We start from the raw sequence: 27,772 nt of genomic DNA, 5'->3' as shown, positions 1-27,772 counted from the left end.
TTGCCAGTTTTGGCAATTTTTACTAAATCTTTTTTTTTTTTCCTTACTTGGTTTTCCCAAGTCAGTCAGCCAGGATATCGTGTCACCATTTTTGCAAGCACTCAGGCAAAAAAGAAAGAAATGTGAGCTTCATGGCTGCAGGGGGAGACCAAATAATAGAAATTGCAGACATGAGAGTTTGTAAAGGTGGGGTTTTTTTATGCTTCTGTAAAAACTCATGGCTGTTTACAGCACGTTGGGACCGTGACTCCACATTCCCAAGCGCCTGTGTCTTGCAGGTGTGCGATTTCAGCATTAATCAGAGTTAATTTTTCACTATGAAGGTGGTGAGACACTGGAACGAGTTGCCCAGGGAAGTTGTGGATGATCCCCCATCCCTGGAAGTCCTCAAGACCAGGTTGGATGGGGCTTTGAGCAACCTGCCTGATGGGAGGTGTCCCTCAGGGGGACATGGCAGGGGGGTTGGAACTTGATGATCTTTAAGGTCCCTTCCAACCCAAACCATTCCATGAATCAGTGGGCAAGGGTGGTGGGAGGTGTGGGGTGGAGATATCGCAGTGTGGAGCTGAGCTGCTCTTCCAGCCGAGCCTGGGCCTGTGTCAGTGGTGGGGCCCGGCTTTGGGGCCTGCAGGTGTGGATGGTGCGCCAGGCACCACCGGTGGGTGAGGGCAGGGAGGCGGGGTGGGCGGCCGTGGGCGTCGAAAGCTGAGGGGCGGCCACGGGCCCGCGGAGGCGGCGGCAGACCACAACTCCCAGCCGGCATGGCGGCGCTGCTGCCGGGGGGAACTACAGCTCCCGTGGTGCCGCGGGCCGGGAGAGGGCGGGAGAACTACATCCCCCAGGGCGCCCCGGGCGGCGGGGTGGGGCGCTGCCCCCTCTCTGGGCACGGTGGGGCGGAAGCGGCGCGGCGGGGACGGACCGGGCCGGGGGTGCGAGGCGACGATGGGCGGTGGGTGAAGCGCCGGGCAGGGCCGCGGCCGTTGTAACCGTTGGAGGGGGCGGGGGGCTGAGGCGCTCTCCTGGGGTTCGCTGCCGGGCGGGTGCTCCCCCTCGCAGGGCTGTCGCCTCAGAGGCCGGAGCGGGCGGTCGCGCTCTGTGGAGATGATCCGACCGGCCTGGCCCCCGCCTCGGTCCGTGGCAGCGGAGGGTGAAGCGTGTCGGCAGGCCTCGGGCGGCTGTGGGAGGTGCCGGTACCGGTACCGGAGGGCGGCCCGCCCGGGTAACCCTCGGGCCGTGGGGCTCGGCGTTTGCGTGGGGTGAGAGCCGTTCGTAGGATCACAGCCTGGTGCTGCATGTCAGCCCCTGTGCGGGATTGGTCCCGGTGGGCCATGGTGCTGCTGGCCTGAGGGGTCCTACAGTCATTTCCACACACCCCACCCCCCCTTTTTTTTTCTTAATGAGATGTCTGTTAGATAATTTCAAATTGAAACGATGATTGAAAACCGTTTGGCTTGCTTTCTGCTTCCAGATCACTTCTTGGGAACTGGTGGTGGTGAAGAAACTGAATGAATGGAAGAGTTAAGGCAGACAGGGAGTTTGAACTTCATGCTCTCCGCTTGCCACCAGACACAAACAACAACGGTGTCTCTGAAGTGACCTGGAAGCATTGGAGCTGTGTGTCCTGGGGGGCTCTGAGGACCTCTGAAGGTAAAAAAGTGTTTGGTAGCATTCTTTCCCAACCTTCCGTTTCCCTGAGTATTAAAAAGAGGATCCTGTTTGGTAGCGTTGCCAGCCCTCTCTGCACATTTACACCTTCTTTTAGTCCTTCTGCCTATTCTGCTTTCCCAGAGAGCAGTCAGATTGCAAACATGTTTTCTGAGAAAATGCCAGCAAATGCAGCCTTACTCTTTTGTGATGCCAGGGAAAAGGAGTTTCTTAATTGTGGTGGCCTGCAGTTGGCTGAAGGGAGTGATTGCTGTAACAGGATAAAAATATGTATGTTTATTGTATTCCCCTCATGGTACAGTAACTTCTTAAAATGGTTCTCCATTCTCCAGTCTTACAGTTGATTTTTTGCCAGAATCCTTGCTTTTGTGTTGCTCTGTGTTTTTTCTTTTTCGACTCTACTGACTTGCCCTGTTTTTTTTTTCCCTTCTGTGGAATGCGTACATCTAGTTATTCCTTTGAATGTTGCTGCTGGTTTGGCCTTTGCCTTCTCTTTTATGAGCTGGTGCTTTGAGATTTTTACACATCTCACGTCTTTCAAAAATGACTCTTTATAATTGGTGTCATTTTTTATTAAGTAAGCTTATTCTAAGGCACCTCCTACATATTGTTCTGCATAGAACTTTTTGCAAAGTGTGGCATAATATCATAAACATGCAGTGTCTTTCTTCGTGGTCTTCTCTGCTAACTATTTCTTACTGTGCTCACTACTGCCATTGAGCTCTGCCTGGGGATTGAAGGATGGCCATATAAAGCCACTTGGGACTGTAGCCACCTCAGCTAGTTTTTACCTGTCCCTGGAGCTGTGCATTGCAAGAATTGAATGTAGGTAGCCATGACTCTTTTACCAAGTCAGTAGTGACAGTCTTTGAATTTACTGTTTGGTTTTGAATCCTTCATTTTGCTTGTGAACTGCCCTTGGTTGCCGGTTGGCATCAACTCTGCCCACTCCACTGTAGGCCAATGCACAGAAAGCTGGCTAGAAGTGTGCGGTTGTGTTCTGATACTTCCAACAGCAGTGTTCTGCACCTGGTAGCAGGGATGTTGTACCTGAAAGTAAGATATTTTTGAGCCCGTTGTTTTCTTCCTATATGTTAGGTACAAAGTTGATAGGACTTTGTTATTGTCAGCGTTTATATTAAAAGACAATGGCAGCAAACTGGAAATAATGTCCTGTTTACATTCTTTTTGCTGGATACTACTCTGAGCATAGAGCTTGTGGGTTCTTACGATTCCTCGTCCAGAGAGAGCTCTTTTTTTAAGAGAGAAGTCTGTTGCAGAGGGTTCCTGCAGACTCACAACAGTGAATGTAACTGCAATAGGGTGGAAAATCCAGACCAGCCTGCGCACCAGCCTGTTCTGCTGCTTGCCCTGGGAGTGAGTTAGTTCCTGGAGGATCTGCTCAGCTCTGAGCTCAGCTGAGCAGGAGCTGGGCAGCACAGCTTTGGCCCTGGAGATGCCACTTGCCCTGTTTGCTTTGTGAGAAATTACTGAGGTGAACGGGATCCCTCAGTGAACTTAGTGGGGATGAATAGTGAGGTCAGCCCTACACAGCAACTTGATCTCTCCCTGTTATGCTCATCCAATGTCCTGTGCACCTTGAGCTAGATGCTAGGACTATTGAAGGAAAGCATAAGTACGTAACCAAGAGTTAAACAGTGCAGAGTATTTGCTTTCAAGTCTGGACTTGATTCTAAGTTTTCTAGATAAATAAGGTCAGATACAATGTTTTCTACCCCTCGATGTTTGTCCTAGCTTATAAAAGTTCACAGCTTGTGGATTATTATTTAAGTACAGTTGTGGTATGCAGACTTGGCAGTATTTTAAATGGGTGCTGCTTGTCAGTTCACCAGAAATCAGTTCTATTCTTACTCCTAAGGGTGCGATCAAACAAAGCACACTCTCTGTAATATCCCTCCTTGAATATGGAAATTAAGCATAGGTGATGATAAGGGTACACTTTGTCTCTCCTCCCCAATGCTATTAGCCAGTTTCAACCAAATACAGGAGCAGATGCAAGGGAAGAGAAATAAGAGCGACATTGTTAGCAGCAAATACCAGTGCCTTTGAAACTCCCTGCTTCAATTTGCACCTTGTTCCGTAGTCCAGAATTTCTGATTGGCATGTCTGACTTGAGTGATCATCTTTTTCCCTGTGAATGTTGTGTTTTAAGGCATTTGCTGTTTCCAGTTGCGGTTCATTCAGTTGCAAAGAAGCTAGACCAAAATATTTTGATGAAAGTATGTGGGAGAAGGGAGGCGGAACAAGCAATAGACAAGAGCTGATTAGATAGTAGCTCGTGTAACCAGACTAGCTCTAGCTGCTGAGTTAACTTCAATTGATTTTTTTTTTTTTCTTTTTTTTTGGCAAGTGCCTCAAGCCTGATTCATCATACTCCATAAGTTTAATCAAGCATAGAAAATGCATGAGCACAACAGGCATTTGAGTTTCCTCTGACGTGTTGCACTATCTGCAAAGCATTCCATGTATTAGCAATCAATTACTCATTAAAGTCACGGTATTGTCATAAGTGTAAGCATGTGTGGTGTCTGTATTTTTTCATGCCTCCTTTGATCCTGAATTTATGCAGTTTTTGAACATGAAAGGAGGGCATAGATGACCCCTAATACAGGGAGCTAGACTAAAGCCCCTCACGCCAGTGTCTAAAGGCCTTTCAGTTTTGGAAGCCCTTGTCATCGTGTTCCCATGGAACAGGGCACCCACCCTTCATTGTTTTAGTTCTTCAGAAACACCATTGTACGTATTGTGTGGCATCATTGCAACATTTATTATCATTTCCAAATTTGTCTTTCAGTGCTTCCTTCGTGTTCTGTCTCTAGCACATAGATACATTTCTCTGCCTCCCTAAAGGCGTTCTGGCATCTTGGCATGGTTACCCATTGTGAACAGTCTGGAAGAGATTTTTTTGGCATGCTTGTGGTTCTTATCTTTGCTGTAAACACAAGCTGTGAAAGCCTTATGGGATGGCAGGCTAAAAATAACTTCTACCCTTGGTAATCTCTTAAGGAAAGATAAGTCTTCTGCCTGAGTGCTGTGGATGGATTCTCTGTGGTTCCTTACGGTCAGGATCACACATGGCAGTGAGCTGCACCATCTGCTCTGGGGACAGAGTTGTTGTTGCTCTGTCAGTCGCTGTCTCAGGGAGAGCAGCTAGTGCAGTGTGGCGGGGAGAAGGGCGATATCTGTGCCATGAACTCGCACATCCAGCGGATGCTGACTAGTACTGTGGACTTGTTGTCCAAAAGGAACAGTCGTTCCTTGATTCCAGCATGTTGGAAGAGGAAGACATGCATATTCTGAGGGGACACTGTAAGAGGAATGGTATCATGAGTTTTATACTGCTAGGATAACTTTGTATTTACTGTCAGAGGATTACTCACTTGGCCTTCTCTTTCCTTACAGCAGCAAGGGCGCAATGATGGATAACCGTTTTGCTACAGCGCTGGTAATTGCTTGTGTTCTCAGCCTCATCTCCACCATCTATATGGCAGCTTCCATTGGCACTGACTTTTGGTACGAATACCACACCCTGTCCCCGGCTGAGAACGTCAGTGACACTGGTAGAATGGTCTGGGAGGAATTTGTCAGTGAAGAGGCAGATGAGAAGACCTACACGGATGCGCTCTTCCGGTGTAACGGCACGGTTGGATTGTGGCGGAGGTGTATCACTGTGCCCAAAAACTCTCACTGGTACAGCCCACCAGGTATCTCCAGAGCAATTAACACTTCCCTCGCTTGCCTGGGGTGGTATGTGCTAACTTCCTCACGGTATATTCATGCCATTTTGTTTCTACAGAAGGCTTATTTCTAGCTTATGTGTTTGGTTTTTTAATAAAGATAGTCCAAATTTTTTAAGAAGCGAAAGGCAAAATGGTCTGTGGCTGTCAGTGCTACAGACTCTGGATTTGACATATGATACTTGATCTAAATTTAGTCTGGTATAACTTGATTTTCTTTTGCATCTGCTATCTGCCTGGGCATGCAGTTATAGCTGCTCTACCAGTCACTGTCTTTTTAGGAGAGATCCTGGGTTCCAGCAATGGAATAAAGATACTGCTTTATCAAGGAGGCACTTGCTTCTTTTAGCTAGTCGTTCATTTTGCTCACATGTCACAAACGCGCTGATACAACAGTGGGACATTTTGGATTCCTTGTACCATTGTGCTGGATATAGAATGAAATACTTGCATTCTTTTTCACAATGGTTGGGGGCTACAAAAGTGGTGAGCAATTATTTTAATTGCTTCAAAGTAGGTTTCAGACACATACTGTGTTTGTGCAGCCCTTCATTTTGAACTTTCTTTAAAAAAATGTAGTTTAATCACTTTTTTCTGGGGAATAAGGCATCACATTAAATACTTTTTTTTTTTCCTCTAATGAAAATACTTATTTTGGAAAACACTTAAACAAGCACTGCTCAATAGTATAGTATTCTCAAAGCAAAATCCAACTGAGACATAAAAGAGGAGAAATTTAGTATGAAGAAGCAAATATTTTCTGTCTTAAATAGTCCTTTCTATCCCATTTTTGAATGAAGTATTTAGCACAATACCGCGTTCTGCACATGGAGTTAATCACAGCTCAGTTAAGTGACTCGTGAGTACAAGAATCTGTAACAATATAGTTGAGCATCACATACCACGTTTCTTTCCCAGTGTTTCAAGCATGACCCAGTTCTCTGTGGATAACTCAGGTAAACTTTTGAAGATTCTGCATGTTTGAATGTTGTCCCTCATTGTAGGGACGTTACGCTAACTACGTTAAGATAAGGCATCCAACAGATCTGTTTTGAGAGGTAGCTTTTTCTCTAAAATGTTTTTTTCTCTGAGGAGCTTCCCAGCTTAAGTGGTTGAGGAAAAGAGGAACGGAAGGGAGGGAATGGAAGGGGAGCACCTAATGGTAATTTTTTCTCTTTTTCCTCCAGAAACTGGTATGACTACAAACTGCATCAGTTTTTCCCTCTCTGATCAGTTTATGGAAAAGTACATAGAGCCTGGAAATCACAATAGTGGCACGGATTTGAATCGAACTTGTAAGTGTCTTTTGCTTCTATGGGGCAAACAAGTAGGATGAAAACAAGACGTTTCTCAAGTATAGTTACTGGTCAGGGAAGTGTCTCTGTCTTGCTCTGCTTTTTTTTTTGTTGGTCTTCACAGTAGCACAGGCAGTAGTTTAAAGTTTAAAAGGAAAACTTAAATGTTTTAGCAAAAGTTTTGCCTGTGAATGCAGTACAGGAATTTGGGAGTTGACAAACGAAGTTCTTCCTACTGTAGTGGAGCCTTTGGTCCTTTTTAGCTGTGAACGTGGGGTGTCTGAAGCAACAGCAGTGTGGGGTAGAAGGGAATATGAGACGGTGGCAGTTTCTAGTACATTTTCAACAAATTGCTTTGTGTGTTTTTCACGTGCAGATCTCTGGCGACTGCAGTTTCTCCTGCCCTTTGTCAGCCTTGGCCTCATGTGCTTTGGGGCTCTGATTGGGCTCTGTGCTTGTGCCTGTCGCAGCCTTTACCCTGCCATTGCCACCGGGGTCCTCCATTTCCTAGCAGGTAAGTCTCCTACCATCCACCAACTTACCCTCCCTCCTCCAGAAGCTCATGGTAACCACCAGAACACTTCAACAGCGAGCTCATTGCTCTTCTCCATTTCCTTCCCCAGGGCTTTGCACGCTGGGCCTGGTTGGCTGCTACGTCGCTGGGATCGAGCTGCTCCATAAGAAGCTGCCCCTGCCTGATGATGTGAGGGGTGAATTCGGCTGGTCCTTCTGCCTGGCCTGCGTCTCGGCACCTTTGCAGTTCATGGCAGCCGCTCTTTTCATCTGGGCGGCTCGCACCAACAGAAAGGAGTTCACTCTCCTGAAAGCCTACCGTGTAGCATAAGTGCTGCCACAGGGTTTCCATGTTAATAGCCTGTTCTCCCCTCAACCCTTACTACTTTTTTTCTTTTAGTCAGGATTTTACCTTCTACTGTGTGCTTCTTGCCGGTTGAGACAGTTTAGCCTGCAGGCCCTGAAGACAAAGACCTCTGGGCTAAATGACCAAACTCTGCCAGAAGTCTGCAGAACTTGAACATGTTTTAAATTGGTTTGTTTTTTTTTTAAGAATTATTATTGTTTTTTAAGCTTCATTTGGTTGTTGAATATCCCCTTAGTTAGGTGTACATGCCCCTTCCTAATTTTATTACCTTGAAGGAAATAGGAGTAGTGGTGTAGGGTGGAAGAGAGATAGGAAAAGAGAAGATGCAGGTAAGCAAGGATGGGAAATGCAGTGCACAAATAACAAATAATCGGGAGCTGTCTGCTGTGTGGCCCAAGCAGGCAGAACATATGGAGACCACCCAAGAGACATTGGGGGGACTCAGAAACCTCTGTTATGAAATACTGTAGCTAAATCAGTCCTGTAGCTTTGTTTGGGGTCTCTTATTCTCAATAGTTCACTACTTCTTTTGGCCTCTGGCAAAAAGGGTGCAGGTGGAGCAGCCAGCTGTGGGAGTGCCTGCACAGCACACCATCCAGAAGTAGACAATGCTCATGTTTGCTGAGAAGTTGGATAAGTTGGCCCACATGGAGCTCTGTGCTGCTCTAGCTACACTGCTTCCAGGACCCAGGCTAGTTTGGTACCTGCACGATATGTGATTGTGCACTCTAATCTTAACTTGTGGTGCTTTTGCTTGCCGTGAAATAAGGCTTTCCTCTCTCTTGCGTTGAAAATGACCCTTCACAAGTTTTTTGGTTTTAATTTGGTTTCGTGTACGTGTGTATATGTACATATATAAACTTAACTTTTTTTAAAGCTCACCTATTGATCCTACATAGCACACAACAGGGTTTTTTTAAAAGGTGCTGCTCTTTTCCTGTCTTGCCCCAAACCTATTGTTTAAATTAAATAATAAAAAAGTTCAGAAATTTTCGGTGTTGCATGAATCTGATGGGACAGTGAGGGTATGGTCTGAAGTGAATTTTACTTAGGGGAAAAAAAAGCCACTATCTAGGTGGTTCTTTTCAGGGAAATGTCATCAGAAACAAAGATGTTTGGTTAGATTTATTTTTTTAATTAAATTCTTGGACTCCTGCTAACTTTAAATTCTCTTCTGCTCATCACTGGGTGGGTGCAACACCCCATAATTTCTATTTAGTTCACAGCTGCTGCACATATTTCTTCTAAATCACTGCAGCTCTAGCCAGACCGAGTGGCATGTATTATCTAGAAAACAATGTTCCAAGACTAAATTGTTTCATTCTAAAGCCTTAACTCCCCTTGTTTCCTTACTCCATGCTAAATAGGAGAAATATGTCTTAGGAGAAATAAATCCCGACAAAATGAGTGAGTCTGTGATGGCAAGGATTCTGTGAGATACAGTTGATGAGAATGACACAGAAATATGCATTTTTATCTCACGCATGGTTTTGGGGTTTTTTTGTGCTTTTGTTTTTTTTTTTTCAGTGGATACTTCTACCCAGGTTGTCTTTGCTGGGTCAGCAAGTAGCCCCCTGAAGATCAGGGTTATCTGCTAGTATTATTTCTTCATTTTTTTTATCATGTGTGTGATAGGGATCAACCTACTTCTTCTTTTATTATCATCATTGGAGTCTCTACAAAATGAAAAAAAGGAGAATTATGAAAACTAGGATGACTGAAAAAGCACCGGTAGTTCAAGATAATCCTCTTTCTTTTGCTGTTGAATAATTTTTCACCTTCCTTCTAAGACAGCTTCTTTCCCCCTCCACAATATCTGGGCCAGTTCTAACCCTGTGATTCTGTGGTACTTCTGTGCAGTATCTGAGAGTAAATGAAAATCTGTGCTGCTGATACATAGTGATACGGTGCTTTTTCGTAGTCATTAGTTATCTCTGACTTGGGTAGATAAGGCCTAGCTGCTCAGCTTCTCTGGTTGCTGATGTGTGAGAAATACTAGGGTATACCAGCCTTAGCTCAGGTCAAACGGACTGGAAGGTGCTGCTCTGCACTTTGAGAGGAAACACTGCTGATTATTTTATCTACTACGGTTTGGGTGTGTTTTTCTGTTTTTCAGGAGCTGGCAGAATAGTCATGTGATTTTAATCTGAGCAATGGGAATCCTCTGCGTTTGGTCTCTCCTCTTGTATCGGCACCTATTTTTCTGAAACGCAAATCTCACTTTTTATACATTAGCATTCTTGCTTCCAAAGAATGATTGTTACGGAGAGAAAATGGAATGTTAGAGGTGCTGTCAGTTCTTTCTTGATTATTTTAAGTATCAGCAACCCCAAGATTGCCTGCTTTTGTCTGTCTCAGAGAAATGCCGCTGGCTTTCTCTGCCCTGAAATGAAGAAAACAAGCTTTAATTGACCCTTGATTTGGAGCATTTGCCTAAAATGAGGGTCATCTTTCAGGGTTTTAGTTGTTTGTTTGTTTTTTTTTTACCCTTGCTTTTGTTGTAAAGATTGCTTCATCAGAATGGATTTCAGTGAGAAGCAGACTTCATCCAGGAAGAGGGCTACCCCTCTCCGTTGTCTGGGCTGATGGATCTGCTATTTTGCTTTGTAACTGTGCTTTACTCAAGGTGTCAAGGGAGCAGGAAGAGTTCTTGGACTGCTAGCTTGGGTCCACTAAATGGCATTGGAGGAGGACAGAAAAAGAGAGTGGACACTGAGGATGGAGTGGTTTTGTAACAGAGAGATGATTAAGCACACTAACAGATCATGAGACAGATCTTGACCCCAGAGTGTGTGGTGCATGCCCTTCACACCAGAAGGTCCTCATGCCACATTCAGATGTTGGTTGCATTCAAGAGAAGCTTGAGGTTGGTATGTATGTTTGTGGTCACGTACATACATGCAAATGCAGACACCCTCGCTCAAAAAAGTGAAGAGTGCTCCAGCTCTGGGAAAAAGTGGTGAGATTAAAGGCAGATTTGTGTTCCTTGGTATTTTGTGGTCTGACCATGGGAGATGTTTACTGGTAGTGGTTCAGTGTTGGAGACAGGGATGAGATAAAAAAAAGGAATGTCCTTGTATGTCTGTGTGCACAGGGGAAATGGCACACATCTCTAACACTGCTGTATGGGCCGGTGAAAGTGAAGGGAATACATACCAAAGGAGAAGGAGAAACAGGAGGAGGAGTCCTGTCAGACTGAGTGTGAGAACCAAGGACTCTTGACACAGCATGGGATCAATCTCCCAGGACTGCAGCGTGAGGTCCCCGTGTGGTACCATGTCACCAGCATGGCAAAGGCCACCTGCTGCTCCTCCTGCCCACTCGTGGTGCCGGCACAGCAGCAGCATAACCAAGTAGGTGAACACTCCTCTCGTGCTTACAAGAAGCCCTTAAGGGTTCTGTCCCCTTAATCTGAGGTGAGCAAGCTGTTCTTCAAGCATGCCCCTGTGACAATGTTCCTTCTTCACAGGCTTGGGCTTGTTTCCCTGTCAACCTAGTGAAACCACTAGGAAAGCAGGACTAGCAGAAAGCTGCACAGAGCAGTGAAGTGTTTAGTCTAGGTAGCAGCCTCTTCCTATTTTTTCCTCGAAGTGACATTTTCCTTGTCTTCTCCCGCCTCATTCCAAATAGCTCTGAGAAGGGGATGGTCAATGAAGCTGCAAAGAGGGCATTTGTTATTGTGGCTGTGACAGCTCCCACTGGTGTGAGAGATCACTGAAAACTGAAGAATAGTCAATCCCATTTCCTTACTTTAATAAAAAAGCAGTATAGAGCAAACACCAAAAAATTGGTTTGTTGTGTAAAGGGGACAGTTTGCCACTTACGAAAGGCGTAATACATTGTGGGTGCAAGTGATGGCATAGTCTTGGAATGACCCAAGGCCCTTCTGATCTGTTGTGATGCCAGAAACTTTGTGTGGTGATCTAGTTTTCCTTCTGGATTGTGTGTGCTGGCCAGGTGGCCATTTCCTTGTGGAAAGTCTTGAGTCTTTTTGCTATGTTGATGATGAATGTCTCCTCTCCCCTCATCTAAAATGCTCTGATATGTTTTTTGAGAAAAGTGTTTGGGTTGGTTTTAGGTGTGGCGTTTTTTTCATTTTTCTCTGTTCTTCGTCACTTATGGTTGGCACCAAGTTATGTACCAGCTCGCAGTCTGTCTCTTGCAGTGCTGTCGTAGTTCTGGGATTCAAGGCAATGAGTTCTGAAAACCTCTTTCCCGCTCAACAGCGTTGTGTGTGCTCAGCCAACGCCTGTGATTCAAAGAGAAAACCTGAAACATCATCATTGTATCTTGGGCTGATTGTCCACCTTTATCTGTGTGTATTTCCTGCTTGAGTAGATTGTCTATCTCAGCAGAGAGAGGATAACATCTTGAAGCTGCTTTTTTCTTTTTCTTTTTTTTTATAGCTAGAGTTTTGTGCTTTAGAGCTCCTTTATAACCTGGTTTCTGATAGGAAAAGATCAAACGTTTGCATGTTTACTACCAACTCTTTTATTGCTGTGGAATATTATTCTTGCCCTATATTTTTAAGCTACAACTTTCAAAACTGCAGGGTGTAAAGTGAAGCCTTTGTTCAAGTTACAGTTCAGATATGTGACAGTTGAAGAATGGATGCTCTGTAACTGGAAGACTCTATAGATATCTGGATATTGCAATAACAGCCATACACAAAATTACACTTAACAAGCACCTCTCTGCCTACTGATATATGCCAAACCTTTATACAAACCAATGACCACCGAAAAAAATCTGACAACAATAATGTATTGCACTCCTCACTCTTCCCTTCTAAAATTACTACTTTTAAAAATAACCATAGGGACAGTGTTTTACTTATTGATCAGGTTAGAGCAATGCGTGTCAGATGTCTCTGTGCTTTCTGTGTACAGACAAGGGTGAAGGCGATGATTATTGATTTTTGCAGAGGATCCAAGCATCTCTGTAGCTTTGGGTTTTCTGAGGTAAAGATTGAAAATTTTCAAGAAAACTAGAACCTTTTGTTTTATCAAAATTAATTGTTACTTAGTCAAAAAAAAATGTTTTTTTTAATAGCCACCTTTTTTTCCCCAGCTTTCTCAAGTCTTTCATCTGCATCTTTTAAAGTATTCCCTACATTAAATGGTTTTAGAATATTTTCCTTTTTAGCTTGAAGTTTGCGAGGATGATGATCTCCTGGTGTATTTTGTATCACTATCTGAGAAGAGGAAACTCTTACATATGTAACTTTTACATTACATCTGGGCTAGTTCTCAGTGTCAAACATGGATATTTTTAAAAATTTGGAGTACCTATTAAAAATAAGATTGATCCAAACATGCTTAACATAAGCCTTTCAAAAAGTAATCAATGAGGGAGTGTTTCCAGAGCACTTTGGAAGGACTCCTTGTGTCCCATGTTATGACCTACCATGTGTCTGGGCCTTTGCCGTCAGTCCTTTTTCCAGTCAGCTTCCACAGCTGAATGTACCTGAGTATGTTTTGCTGCACGATAGCTTGATGAAGGACCATTCCCCATTGTGACTTCACCCTTTATCATCCTCAAGATAAAATGGTTACACTACAACACCTCTATTGTTGGAAAGATGGAACAGCCCTGTGAAGAAGCAGCACACGCAGTCTCTCTGTGGAGGATGGTTCTGTGGAGGAACCATCCTCCATTAGCTGTCTGCCTGGAGGAACCAAGGCAGACCCTTCCCGGTGGAGGGAGTGCAGCTCTTTGCCAGTGCCCCATCATGTTTCCACACCCATAAGCTCAGTGGTGGAGACTTGTCTTAGCTCTAAGTGTTAGTATTGGGTGTCCTTCACACCGTGTCAGGTGAGTGTGATCAGAGCCTTTCCCAATGGTGTCCAAGCGTGATGTGCCATGAGTGTGCTCTTGGGCTAAGCTACCGAGCCAGTGCTGCACCGAATGATGGGCTTTTTCCTTCCTCTGAGGTCAAGCATAGCTTGTACCTTTAGCTGATTTAATTCTTTGGGAGAGCAAACAGTGTCAGCTACCAGATTCTGCAGAGAGATAAGTGACCAGGGCAATACCTTTTTCTGTTAAATGGTTTCTACATAAATTCACGGAGAAACCTCCTTCATTATCAGAGGATTTACCTGTGATAAGAAACACCTGTAGAGAGCGTCAAAGCCGACCATCCAATGTGTTTGCACTGATGTTGATTTAATCGTTGATTGAATCCACCAGCTAATTGCCAAACTGATGTGTGTTTGGAGCACTGGCTGGCTGAGCCCAGCAATGTGCTGGAGTGGTGCTAATTTTCCGTGATGCCTGGGCTCTGCCAGAGCTTTCCAGCCTGTAGGCGATACCCACAGCAGACGCTGGAGAACTGGTTCCACAGCTTCTCCACCTCCTGGAGCTGGGCCCTACACTGACCCGCGTTCCCTCACCACTGCCGATTCCCCAGTTTAAACAAACCACTTGTGTGGGTGATGCTGTGATCCCGGTGACTTTTCTCATATTGTTTCTCCAACCCTCATGAAATTGCTTTGGTTGACAAAGGAGTGGGGTTTGTCTTCACCAGAAATATGCTCTGTGTTGTGAGCGCTTTCTGGGGCTGTGGCGGTAGTTCCTTTTGCAAACAAGTTCCTTTTGCGAACAAATCCCTTTTGTCTTGCACTCAAGCGACCCATTTAACCAGCGAGGTCTGATTTGCATTTTGATGTTTACTTCCACACAAACCAACAGCAGCAGTGGTAGAAAACCGCAGCATCTGCCCGGTGCTAGAACTGCTTAGGTCTCGAGGCCTGAAGATCTTTGAATTCTAGAAGGTGATTAACTGTTGACAAATGATGAAGATGTCACGAATGGTGTCAGCAGCAGGATGCTGCTGGTGGAGTAGCCCCTGTCTCCCAGTACTGAACTGTGAGGTGAGGTCGGAGGAGCTGGTGAGCAGGGCATGGGCTGCAGGGGGAAATGAGTGGTCTCTGAGTGAGCCGAAGGCTGTGGAGCATCTTCACTGTTCTGCTTGAGCCACTGCAGACCTGCCCAGGAGCAGCACTCAGACAACTGTATAAACCGTGTGAGACACAGGAGGGACAATACTGGGTTGTTTCCCTTGTGGGTCTGGTGATGAAGAGGAGGCTGTAGCAGCCAGGGCTGTCCTCTGCAGGGAGCACAAGGAAGCTGTAGCGTTATGGGGAGAGGAAGCCAAACCTGTTCTGCAGCAGACGTGTTTTACCTCCCGCCACCTTAGTGAGCTGGCAGGAGTGTCATCATCCAGGTGACAGACTTGTTATTCCCCTTCTGTGTCTCGCTTCCTTCTCCCAGCTCCTGCATTAGTTCTCCCCTCCCCGTTCTCTCTCTTTCATAGTTTCTTTTACCACAAGAAATAAACTAGCTACACGCTTTAGAGGCACCTTGGGCTATACTCAGAGGACCTTAAGTCTGTCCACATCCCTGTTACACACCCAGCTGGGTGCATCTGGAAGCCTAAAGCCAGCTAGTTGGAAATGCTAGGCACAGGAACGCTTGTTAGGACGGGTAGCTATGGCCCCAAATGCCTTTTCAAGCACTGGCACCCTCTTTAATGTGGCCTGGATGATGTTGGCTCTGCTCTACCAGGCACTCAGCTTACGGTTTAAATTCTCTGCATCCAGTGTTTACGGAATGAGAAATAAAGCTGGTGAGGGGTCTGGAGAGTAAGTCTTATGAGGAGAGGCTGAGGGAGCTGGGGTTGTTCAGTCTGGGGAAGAGGAGGCTGAGGGGAGACCTTATCACTCTCTACAACTACCTGAAAGGAGGGTGTAGAGAGGTGAGGGTCGGTCTCTTCTCCCAAGTTACAGATGATAGGACAAGGGGTAATGGGTTCAAGTTGGGCCAGGGGAGGTTTGGACTGGACATTAGGAAACAATTCTTCACAGAGAGAGTGGTCGGGCATTGGAATAGGCTGCCCAGGGAGGTGGTGGAGTCACCATCCCTGGCTGTGTTTAAGAACCGTTTAGATGTGGTGTTGGGGGATATGGTGTAGGGGAGGACTTTAGAGTAGGGTGGATGGCTGGACTTGATGATCCCGAGGGTCTCTTCCAGCCTAGATAATTCTGTGATTCTGTAAATAGGACCTTGATTTGCAGTAAAAGATGTACGTAGTGCAGTCTGAGCTAAAGCAGCTCATGTTCCTGCTTCCTGCCAGCTGTCTCCTGTTACGCTCCCTGCCCTGGGTCATCTACACCCCAGGAGATGTCAGTAGGGAGCTGATATCTTCTTGATATTTGGGCATTGTTTGTGTTCAACAAGCTGGGCAAGGAAACAGGGATCAAGTGACCCTTGTGGTGCCGTCACACACAATGCAAAGATTCTGGGTCATAGATAAAAACTGCAGGGATTTTTTCCCCCCTGTTTTTCAGGGGCTGTATCATATATTCAGAAAGCTTTTCTAAAAATTATGTGAGTCACCTTTGTCTTCTCATTGAAAAGGAAGATTTTCAACAAAGATGTCACTAGCTATAAGCTCCCAGGCCCAAGAAAAAATCCTGAGAGCTACTTGAAGCGGTGAGAAATGAGTGGGACATAGAACGCCGCCAATAATGAAGATTCAGGAAGATTCATTTCAGGCAAAGGTAATGTTTTCTGTAGGCTTCCTATTCTGGGATGTGACAACTTGGAAGATGCATAAAAGATGCAGTAAATAATTGTTCTTCACTGGATTTTTTTTTTTTTAAGTCATTGATGTCACTGTTGTACAGTAAGTGAGAGGTATTATGTATCAGGACTTCTTTGGGTGATTTTGCAAGGGATGAATGAAATATATTGGGACTTGCTCCTCATGGTTTAAGAACAAAGGGCTAGCCTTGAAATTCTGCAGATACTTGAGTGATGCCATGGAAATCTGGTCTGTAAAATTCAGTCATATATATATTTATATATAATTGTGTTGAAATTGGTGCAGTGTTTTAAGGAAGTCAGTCACTTAGTGTAATGAAAAATTACCCAGAGATTCATTCTTCACATTAGATTCCTATTCCATTTGTGGCATTTCCTGTAGAGTTGAAATGAGACTATATGTACCTATTGTTTGTAGCCCAGAATTGCTCTCTTTTAGGCATTGATGAATTAGTTCATATGGAGTGATGTTAAAAAATGATCATAAATAGGAGAATGGGAGCAGATGTTTGATATGCAACATGTCCTCTTTTTGATGTTTGTTATGCTGAGTCAGGCTGAAATGAAAGTCATCAAGGGAATGCGTCAGAAATAAAAGATGACAGAGAACTCGACAAAAGCAAGGTTTGGAAAAGAAATTCTGAACTGCAAATAATAAAGCTGATACTCCTTCTGGTCTTGCAGGAAAGAAGGTAGCTTCATGCTAATGATATATTAATATCTGTTCTGAGGTAGTGGTCGTCTTGAGCTTGTTCACACAGAAGTATTTGTCAGCTCGTTTCCCAAAACTTCTTTGCAGTTTTCCTCTGAAAATGAGGCTAGTTAAGCAAGATCTCTCCATTGTTACTGATTTCTAAGACAGAATTAATTATCTTTCAAAGAGGAAATCATTTGTTTCTCCTGATACTCTTTTTCTAATAGATTCTGCCCTATCTGAATTCATTGTGTCTTATCAGAGGTGCTCCAATCTTGAGCTCCTCTTTGTGTCTTTATTTTTTAAGTAAGGCTCTTTCCAGCCTACGAATAGCTTCTCTCAGAGGAGTTCTTTGAACTCTTTCCAGCTCATATTATTGAACATTGCACAGATCTTCTCAGAGTGACAAAATGTAACAAGAAGGGAAAGAGTAATGAAGAGGTAAGTAAAATAATGAGCAGTTAATCCCAGAGAGAAAAAGTGGATCCAACTGAAAATAACCAAATTTGAAGAGGGTTGCTAGCATCTCAGTGCTACAGTGGTGGGCGCTTCTTCTGCTTTGTGGGTATATGAAGCTGATGCAGCAGCTCTCGCATTCAGAAGTTACAAGGAAACGGTGTGAGTTCAAATCTGATATGACCAGATCACAAATTTAAGGGTTTTAAATATAAATTTAAGATTTTAGCATTAGATGTTAATTTCATTTCAGAATCTTGCCCCAAGTTCTACGGAAAGATAAGGGGAAACGCTGGGGCTTTGTTGCTTGCCTAGAGTCAGTGGTACAGGGAATTTGTTTTGAAACTCTGTTGTGGTTTTTCGGCTTAGGGCTTTGTTTTGGTTTGAGGTTTTGTTTGTTTAGGAGGCAAAGAAAATCTTAGTACACGGTTCTGTGTATGAGAAGTGTCTCCCCAGAGATCACTGCACCAACACATTTAATCTCTAGGATTACACTGCTTTGTACATTGTCATAGGGCATTGAGGCTGACAAATTACCTCGTCTGGGGCTTTATCCTGGGAAGACTTTTGAAAATATTGGTGAAGGGTAAGTGTCAGCAGTTGAACACTTCCAGTCCTTACTTTTTCACAATGCACCCTGCCATTAGCCTGTTAACATCAGGCTTCCAGTTACAGCTTTGGATGATGGTACAGAGCGACTTCAGCAAACAGCGCAAGGGAGCCCTGACTATACAAGGGAAAATAAATGCACGAGTACAGAACTACAGCAATGAGCAAGAACTCAGACTTGACGCAATCTCCCCAGTCCCACAGGTAGGAATCAAGAAATGCAAATTCAGAAATGTACTTTTACTAGGCAAGTACAGTAATTGTAGCCAGAAAAGGTACGGAGAAAAGAAAATGAAAGAAAAACATTTTCTTAAAGAAAGTAAGCAGTGACTCAGAAAACAAGATTTTTTTTTTTTGGTCATATCTAGAATTAGCGTAGTGCAGATAACCAAAAATGTATTCATTAGTAGTCTCAGGAAAAATGCTCCCTGTACAAACAGGAAACAAAGCCCCAAACACGCAATTTGGCAGTGGCTGAACGTGTGAAGACGTGCTCAGCGCTGTGCAAGAGGGGACAGCAAACTTGCCAAGCCAAATTGAAAATGCTAGACAGTGGCCGCGCTATCGCACCACCAGGGAAAGCCAAACTGCAATACTAAGGAAAAGTATAAAGGTTGAAATATCAGGAAATACAGAGATTACTGAGAAACATGCTTTGACTGATGGATGTATTTATTTACAGTTAAACTTACCAAAAAAGTGGCAAATGATGCCCTCAGTCGATCTACGAACAAAATAAGTGCTACTGGAAGAGCATGCATCGGATTTGGGCTTTTCTGTAGCAAAGCTGCAAAAATTTTAATCTTTTGGAAAGCAAGCAAGTAACATCTTCTGGGTAAGTTAGTCTAAGAAGTAGACTGCTTGTGTCATTCGCTCCAGCAGAGATTTATGGAGTACTTATTGAAGAAAATAAATAAATAAAATCTGTATTTCTGAAGTAATGGAAGAATTTAAGCAAATACAGTATCCTTGTCCTGAAGTACATAAAGGCAGATGACCAGCTCTGAAAGCCATAGGAAACTCAGCCAAGATGTGTGTTTGGCCAGGCCCAAACAATTTAAACAAAACACCCTAAAGAGTTGTCTGCGGGATGCATGCAATGGAAGAAATATGATCTGATTTGGGGAAAAGCCATGATATTCTTACAATTTGGTGCCAAAAATGAATACCAACAATTTGGATAGAGTGCTCCCTTACCATGTTAAGAACACTAGTAATGGGACAGAGGGGTTGGGAATGTCCCTGGTGACCTGATTTAGGGAATATATGGACCCGCACAGCACAGTAGCTGTTATATTAGAATATCACCTACCATGAAAATTTGTATGACTGTGAGGACAACAGGTTGAATGATTTATGTGTCTCCTAGAAGGAGCTAACAAAGTAAACTAAAATGTTTGAGGAATAAGTGCAACATCATAGACGGCAGACCTGCTCATCACCAGGATCTATGACACAAGTCTGGAGAAGTCACCACAAAAACCCTGTGTGTCTGTAGCTCTTGTCATATTGTCATATGATGCCTGCCCAACAGGAGAGTTTAAGAAGCAAGCAAGTCTATGTCCTCAGTCCAATAGAAGTAGGAGTAAATATCAGTCAAGCCACCTCTGAGCTAATTTCCAGGCAGAAGCTACTGTGAGTAGGCAAAGAAGTGGCACGAGCTTTACCAGTTTTCACACTTGTCCTTCTGACTGAAGAGATGCTTTGCCTTCTTATGTGTCCCAAAATATCACTATGGATTGAGTGTCCAATGTAGCACCAGTTATGAAGTTATTGAAACCTTCAATAAATCTTATGTCAGAGAGTTCAGGAGCTCATTGCAAGACGTGTCGGAGCTGTTTGGAATGAGAAGAATGCCTCCCCACACAGACGTATGCTGCTTACTGCGCAAATGCAGCTGTGATAGAGATCAGGGACATGATGTCCAGTGAGATATACACAGGAGGACAAGGTGCAAAAAGAGACCATGAAAATGCACAACTTCCAGCTGTACGACGGAACAAAGCGGGACGGATATGGATGAGCGGCTTAACTGGGGGAAAACACACTGAAGCTGAACGGAGCCATTTTAACTAGGGTTGACCTACTCTTTGCTACCCAGCCTAGAAGGCCAAGCACCCTACACGAATTTATCAGCTTCTTTATCGCTGCAGATCTTTTTCCTGCTAACAATACAAGCATTCTTATTGTAGGCAGTTTCTCGGTGTGCTGGGAACTGGGTGAACTCCTGAACTCCCAAGCGGTGACTGGTACCAAATGAAGCGATAAGGCATTTCAGCAGGCACAGCCTGCTATCTCGTTCCACCACGTCACAACCAGCAACATACTAATGATAAATTAGCACTTAACAATTTTAATTACGCTATCTATGTCCCTCAGTGGGGTCTTAAGTTTACTGTAAGGTCCAGGAGTGGTATGAGCAACAGAAGGATGAGCCAGGTAAAGGTTGAAATCTTCCTATACTAGTAAGCAAAAGACTACATGAAATCATAACCAAAATGCCTTATTTGGCCAGCATAAAAGAGACAGTTTTACTGGGAATGGAGGAGATGCCACTGGGGCTGGGAGCTTCCTGTGTTGGCAGTTTCTCACTATGGTTTGGGGGCTGTTGGTCACATGAGGCACTAAACTATTCAGTGTTCAGAGCACAGGAGCATCCAGTCCTCACCTAGCCTGTCCTTGGGCACAGAGCTACAGGCTTTGATCTGATAAATCCTTGTCATGTGAGGGAGAAGAGGGCGACATTGGGACTGTAGATGTGGTTGGTTATCCACTATAAGTGCAAAGCCTGAACGTGAGATGGAACACGGCACAGCGTGCCCTCAGCTGGGGCTGGTCAGAAAAGAAACACAAACCCACTTGGTGACTACAGTGACCAGCTCAGAGCCATCTCCTCTTTTCCTCCTGAAAGGCGGAGCACTTTTGACTATCCTGATGTTTTTTCCTTTTTTTTTTTTTCCCAAACATTTTTATATACCAAGTCTGAAACCTAGAAGACAACCATTTCCGCAGCAGCAAAGAGGCGATGAGTCATGAAACAAAAACAAGGTGGTGGCGGCAAGTGTGAGTGCTGGTGCAGGGTTTTATGTTTGTATAGAAAGCCAAGGGGTTTGAAGGGCCTGTGAAACAATATTAACTGTAAGCAGAGTACAGTTTTTGAACTTGGGCTTGATAATTCAGATTGTGATTGGAGAAATAGTAAGGAGGAGTTTCCCGATAGAGTAACAAGTACAAGCTTAATCATATATCTCTGTGGGAGTTAGCAAAAGCCTGGCCTGACCAACAGTGGAGGGATTTCCAGGATCACTTAAAAACTTGCCATATGCAGCAATAGTTGATGTCAAGAAAAGAGAGCAGCTAAACTCTTGTTCTCTAGCACTCCTAATAAATCTACAGCAGCAACCTTGAGATCATTGCCAGCCTTCCTCAAGGCTACAGGAAAGCAGGTCATGAATCACAGTAGCACTTTCAGGGAATGCTTGATTTCACATTTCCTGTACAAGTAGGAACACCATCTAAAATTTAGCCTGTTGTTGAATTCCTCTTTATATGCTCAGGTATTCAATGTAAGACACTAATCTGTACAGTATTAGGATGCATCCTAATAAGGCAATCCGGATAATGGAGTGGAGGTAGTGTAACATAGATCTCCTTTTCTTCAGGCAGTCTCCATTGCCCATCCTCTTAAAAGTGGAAGATTCAGAGCTCCCAGGTGCTCCATGTTCTAGACAGACTGACTGCTGTTATGAATGGAGGCCTTCAATAGAAAAACACTTTTCTGTCTCTGTTGGTACCTGAGGCTTCAGTACCAGCTATTGATGATGTTGTAGGTGGAAGTGCTAAGCTGTGACAAAAAGTGGAAGAAGTGTGAGATGGTAAGTGCAGAAGCAGAAAAACTTTTAGCAATTGAAAAAAAGGAAAATGAAGTCTGAACACTGGGGAAATGAGAAGCTAAAGCGGACAGCATTTGGAGGAGATGACTTGGTGCACAGCACAGTGCATAGATGGGCAGCACTGGAATATACTGGCAGAACTGACTGAAGATGGTGATTTAGAATAGTCAGGGTTGAAATGTACTTGAAAAAGTGGAATAAGAATTTTATGTGCTTCTGATCTGTATTGTGCCTTCCCCATCCGGGCTATCCCTTCCGCTGTCTCCTGGGAGGAACTATCAACACACCTCTGTTTACATTATCTTTACAACCAGAAGAGAACATTGTCATTTTACTCTGTTGAAGACTGCCTATGAATTTAAACAACAGACTTCAGAACACTGACACGTCAAAACAAATATTTTAATGGGCTTCGGAGTCTGGATGAATATTATGACTCTTGGGGTCATTGGTATGAACTGGTACCATGGCTCTTCTAGCTTTGTCTCTGACAGGGGTTCCTGTTAAATGGATACAGACATTTATGTTAGCTGTTCCTTTTCAGGGAATTCAGAGGCATTTTAGGAACTTGTCTTGGATATCAGAGTGTATGTTCATCTCTATGTGTGTTCCCTGGGACTCCTATTGGATGAAGCAGCCCAGCCTCCTGGTGGATCTCATAAACTAAGCAGCCTGAGGTGGTGTCAGTATTTAAATAAGAAGCCTTTATTCAGTCTATTTCTGTCTTAGGTGCGCTCTAATTCTGTTAAAATATCTCTTTTAAGTGGGAAATGTTATTGGGGCTCTAAAATGAGAGCCAGCTGTCTAAGGGTGCTCAGCTGATAACGTATGCCTGGTTTCATCCATACCTTTGCATCGCTACAGGCAGTGCTCAGCTTGGCTCAAGGAGATGCTCTTCTCCCCGCTTTGTACTTCCAGCAATGCCCCCAGGTGGTGATGGCAGCATGCTCTGCGTTGCCAGGGCATGCTGCGTGTCTGATGGCCTGGCTACCTGTGGCCAAGGGACATTGCAGTCTTAACAAAACCTTTTGGAGTCATGGCCACATTGCCCTGACAGATGCACTAGGTGATGTGATGTCCACCGGAGCCCTACGGTTTCTGGAGGACACGAGAGCCTCTCTGTTTCTGAGGGAGCCTGTCCTGCAGGCAGCAGAATGACTGCTTGCTCTGCAGCAGAAGGGGAGTTACAGGCAGACCAGACTTGGAAATGGATGCTTCTGAGGAGCATAATAGATAGTGTCACTAATACTTGGGATAATAAGATTGTTAAAGTCAGAAAAGCCTTGACATCTCCAGAGACTAGAAGGTGAGGCAGCCAGGCCAGTCTTCCCCTGCAGTGACTGCACTCCCTCACAACCTCTCTCCACCTAATGAAAGAGCAGGAGGACAGCAAGGGGACACCTGCACCCCATCTTCTCTCCTGTGGGTTATGTCTCCTCTCCCCATGCCTTGGGGAAGGAATACGTGAAGGGATGTGGCTCTGGGATTTGTGTGTTATGAACAGAGCTTGAGGAGTAACAGATCCTCGCGAGGGCCAGAGGCACCCTGAGGAGGGTTTTAGGAGAGGGTTCTTCACTGTGAGGGTGGTGGAGCACTGGAACAGGTTGCCCAGGGAGGTGGTTGAGGCCCCTTCCCTGGAGATATTCAAGGAGAGGCTCGACGAGGCCCTGGGCAACCTGGTCTAGTTGGGGGTGTCCCTGCTGACTGCGGGGAGGTCGGACTAGATGACCTTTGGAGGTCCCTTCCGGCCTGGGCAATTCTATGATTCTATGATTCTATAAGGGAAAGGAGCCTGCTGGGGTGGTGTAGCTTTTCCCCAGCATTTGGACCACAATATGTTTGCCCCCCATCCAGCAATGCTAATAAAGAAAAAGGTACTGCTCCCCTAGCATCTCACTTCAGCCCCTGCTTCCACTATCCATCATTCCTTTATTCCAAGCACAGGACTCATGTCAGCTCTGCCTGCCTCCCTTCCAACAGCATTGTATGTGTAGGCTGTGAGGTCTGTCCACTCCTTCATGGGAGGGGTGCAAGCAAGTGTGCAGAAGGGCCACATTTTATGTGGAAATTGCTTCTGATGGGAAGCTCCCCTACAGTCAGCTCAGGAGTCACCACCTTCTGAGACCGTGTTGGGAGAAAACTGCCACAGCAAAAGCCTGAGAGAGGTAGCTTTACTTCTTCATCACCTGAGTTGTAAATACGTGTGTGTCTGTGACTGTAGACAAATGCAGGCACCGACTTTGAGAAGCTGCTGCAGGCTGGAGCTGTTCAGCTTCACTGTTCAGAAATCCCACCATCAAGATGAGACCTGGGCCACAGCAGCAGTGAAGCTCAAGGAGATACATACTGGACACCCTCAAACCAGGAGCCACTTAAAAAAAAATATATTCTTTTGGGTATGAGTTATAAACTAGAAATAATAAAAATGTCTTTCCTCATCAAAGTTTGACTAGGTTGTATCATCGCTAAGGTGTGGACAGACCTTCCATGCAAGACGGCACTAAATAAGACTGTTTACTTAATATGTTATTATAGTAACGCTGTTACTTATGTAAATAGTTTTGTCACCACAAATCATGTGGCAGTCTGAGATATGTCTTCTTCCCTCTGAGGAGGTAATGTGGAGTTTGTTTCCCTTTGGAACTGTTTTTCTCTTCTAGCTCCCACTACGCAAACGGTCATTCTGTATCCTTGAGTCATCCTCCCATAAACTAGTCTTTGTGGGGGGCAGTTCCTCTAGGGAACCTCTAATGCCCATAGTATTGCAGGAAAGCTTCACAGAACCGCAGAATGATATGGAGTTGGAAGGGATCTCTGGAGATCATGTACTCCAACCCCCCTGCCAAAGCAGGTCCACCCAGAGCAGGTTGCACAGGAACTTGTCCAGGCGGATTTTGAATGTCTCCAGAGAAGGAGACTCAACCCCCTCTCCGGACAGCCCATTCCAGTGCTTTGCCACCCTCAAAGTAAAGAAGCTCCTCCTCATGTTTAGGTAGAACTTCTTATATTCAAGTTTGTGCCCATTTCCTCTTGTCCTATCCCTGGGCACCACTGAAAAAAGACTGTCCCCATCCTCTTGACACCCTCCCTTTAAGTATTTATACTCATTGATAAGATCCCCCCTTAGCCTTCTCTTCACCAGACTAAAAAGACCCAAGTCCCTCAGCCTCTCCTCATAAGGGAGATGCTCCAGGTCCCTAATCATCTTTTAGCCCTCTTCCTCTACCCCTTGTGGGAAAAGCCCTTAGCCTGGGCAGAAAATGCATCATTGAACCTGCCAGTGTTGACCAGAGACCTCATCTTGTGGTTGGTGGTCACATCCACAGAGATGGCTGGGTATTTTCATTTGAGGAGGAACAGCCTCTATGGGATGAAGGACAGCCTGGCTTCTACAAGAACAACTAACATCATGAACCTCATGGGGTAAACATCATTAAAAACTGTGGAGTCCTCATAAATTCTTCTCCCCTTCAACCGGAAACTTCTCCCTAACAGTATCTTTCCGCAACATGCAGTCCAGGAGCATGAGGTAGTATCATCCCAGAGAACCAGCTGCTTTGGTGCTGCAAACCAAGGCAACTCTGTTTGCAGCAGAGCTCAGAGCTCATCTGAAGAAATAGCCCTCCAACAGTATGGTTTGATTGCCTCATGTGAGTGCCCTGATGCCCAAAGTAGGTTTATTCCTCATGCAGTTTTGGGGAGCCAGTAGTCTGTATCGCTCAGTCTGCTGAGGTGATACCCAACACCCTGCCTCTTGCTACTAGAAAGAACTGGAGCTCAAGCAGGTAACATGCAAAAAGCACGTGAAGGAGTAGGACCAGGGAATTAATTTTGTTTCCCTAAACGGTAATAAAAATGCCTTTTTGATCCCAGAGCACTTGCTATAACATAGTAAGACCACAATTAGCACTTAATACTATTTGATAAATATGCCGATTAACTTAGGCAGTAGTAATCAATAATTGCACAGATAAATAACAAACTTGACCAGTCAGCACTGTGAAACCATCACAAGGAAACAATACATTAATTCCACTTCCCATTTTGAGTTTGAATTTGGGCATCCCTCCCAAACACCATGCAATAGTCTTCTTCCAACACTGCAGATACATTTGGGTATCAAAGGAGCCTGTGTTTCTTTTGTGTGTGTGTGTTTATTGCTGAACTGAGGACAGAAACCTCATCTATTATTTGGGGGCAGAGGGCTGTGAAAAAGGGAAGAAGAGGATTAAAGTGTGGTCTGGAAATTTCTAATGCCTTTCTTGATCAGGTTTGTAATTCAGGAAGGCTTTGAAAGAACAAGACTAAATGCAGGTTTTTCAAACCCAAATGACTCTGATAAATCCCAGTTATAGCGTAGGCACTCTGGGCAACTGAAGGCTCTTCCCCAGGCTTGGGGACCTTGGGAATCCCATAAAACATCTGCAGAGGTTCCTCACAATTCCCCCTTGGTCCCCACTTAAGAATGGGGCCCACCAGGCATCTGTCAGGGATGGAGCTTGCTCTAACAGACAACCTGCTCTAGTGGGAGGTGTCCCCGCCCATGGCAGGGGGTTGGAACTTGATGATCTTTAAGGTCCCTTCCAACTCCAACCATTCTGTGATTCTATGATCTTGTTCAGCCAGGCCCCAGGTGGTGTTTCCAAGCCTGCTGCTTGCTTTGCACTTCCTATTTGAGGACTTGCATCCACAGAGGCCTTGAATGCAGCACACCCACCCTCCGGCATCCTCCTTCCGCAAACTTATATTCTTAAGGTTAAATATTAGCCAGCAACCGCTCACATACATAGGACTTGGCATTATTACTTGAGTAAATGTATAATTACTGAAGGGAGTTTCCGAGGCAGGGGGTGTAAGCTGCGCAGCTCCTCCTGGGCCCCTGGGCCCGTCGCAGTGGGGGGCAGGGGATTTGGGGCTCACGGTTGTCATGAGATGTACCCCTGCTGTCTCCTTTGCCCTGTACCAAAGGCACCCGATACATATCTGATCATGAGAACCTGCATGAGAAAGCGTGCCAGCTGCTGTGGTGGGGCTGGTCCCAGCAGCAGGCAGCCCTGTCAGTGACTTGTTGCCGACCTTTGATATGAGTTCCAATATTTAGCAAGAAAATATTTAAAACCACACCGCTGAGAATGGAGACACAGCTTTTACCACGGGGAACTCGGGCAAGGGGTGCTGCTGAGGAGGGGAAGGGGCAAGCCCCCTTCATCCCCTCCTCTCCCTCTCCCGACAGAGCAGCCAGCTCTGCCCACCGTGCCCACACCAGGGAAGGGGCAGACGCTCAGAGCCCGACAAGGTGGATGGGTGGCTGCTGTACCAAGCAAAGCAGGGGTTTTAGAATCATAGAATCATAGAATGGTTTGGGTTGGAAGGGGCCTCAAAGATCATCTAGTTCCAACCCCCCTGCCATGGGCAGGGATACCTCCCACTAGAGCAGGTTGCTCAAGGCCACATCCAGCCTGGCCTTGAACACTTCCAGGGATGGGGCATCCACAACTTCCCTGGGCAACCTGTTCCAGTGTCTCACCACCCTCATAGTAAAAAATTTCTTCCTGATATCTAATCTGAATCTTTTTTCTTCCAATTTAAAACCATTTCCCCTTGTCCTATCCCTAGCCCTGGAGGGCTGGGTAAAACTATTTCAATCCCAAAGACAAAATAAGCCTGGCCATCCCTCCTACTCAAGCTTCCTCTGTGTGATGGAGAGGCCACCTTGCCCATCCTGCTGCCCACTGTGACCAGAGCACGGCTGGCCCAGTGGGACTGTCCCCAGTGTCTGGTTTATTTGCTGTGGCTAGGACTCACTTGTCAGTATTGACAAGTCTCCAAGAAATTAATTACCCTTGGTCAGGTGCAGCAACAAGCCAGGAGGGTATTTTTCCCTTGGGAGTGGCACAGAATTAGCTCTCCTGGTCAGC

At 45.1% G+C, this 27,772-nt stretch overlaps 1 protein-coding gene across 2 annotated transcripts; it reads left to right on the top strand.

The window, feature by feature from the left end:
- The first annotated feature begins 813 nt into the window (after positions 1–813).
- Positions 814–12,911, top strand: CLDND1 (claudin domain containing 1). 2 transcript variants are annotated; one of them, XM_014957243.1, is made up of 6 exons: positions 814–949; positions 1,469–1,647; positions 5,092–5,390; positions 6,611–6,718; positions 7,095–7,232; positions 7,342–12,911. In XM_014957243.1, the coding sequence occupies exons 3-6, from the start codon at positions 5,102–5,104 to the stop codon at positions 7,560–7,562; spliced, it is 756 nt and encodes a 251-aa protein (XP_014812729.1). In that variant the 5' UTR covers positions 814–949; positions 1,469–1,647; positions 5,092–5,101; the 3' UTR covers positions 7,563–12,911. The 2 variants fall into 2 exon arrangements, with proteins under 2 accessions (XP_014812729.1, XP_014812728.1); XM_014957242.1 differs by having other exon boundaries at positions 5,089–5,390.
- The last annotated feature ends 14,861 nt before the right edge of the window (positions 12,912–27,772 follow it).

The sequence above is a fragment of the Calidris pugnax genome, unplaced genomic scaffold (assembly GCF_001431845.1).
Source record: "Calidris pugnax isolate Ruff unplaced genomic scaffold, ASM143184v1 scaffold225, whole genome shotgun sequence".
Taxonomy (NCBI): Eukaryota; Metazoa; Chordata; class Aves; order Charadriiformes; family Scolopacidae; genus Calidris; species Calidris pugnax.
The sequence above is the reverse complement of the archived record's forward strand: the minus strand, read 5'-3'. Positions and strand labels throughout refer to the sequence as shown.

What these genes read in the sequence shown, in the direction of transcription:
- CLDND1 (XM_014957243.1), top strand. Translation starts at nt 5,102, where the DNA reads ATGATGGATAACCGTTTTGCTACAGCGCTGGTAATTGCTTGTGTTCTC. An exon ending in TCACTGGTACAGCCCACCAG is followed by an intron (nt 5,391 to 6,610) that starts GTATCTCCAGAG and finishes TTTTTCCTCCAG; the next exon opens with AAACTGGTATGACTACAAAC. An exon ending in GGTCCTCCATTTCCTAGCAG is followed by an intron (nt 7,233 to 7,341) that starts GTAAGTCTCCTA and finishes TTCCTTCCCCAG; the next exon opens with GGCTTTGCACGCTGGGCCTG.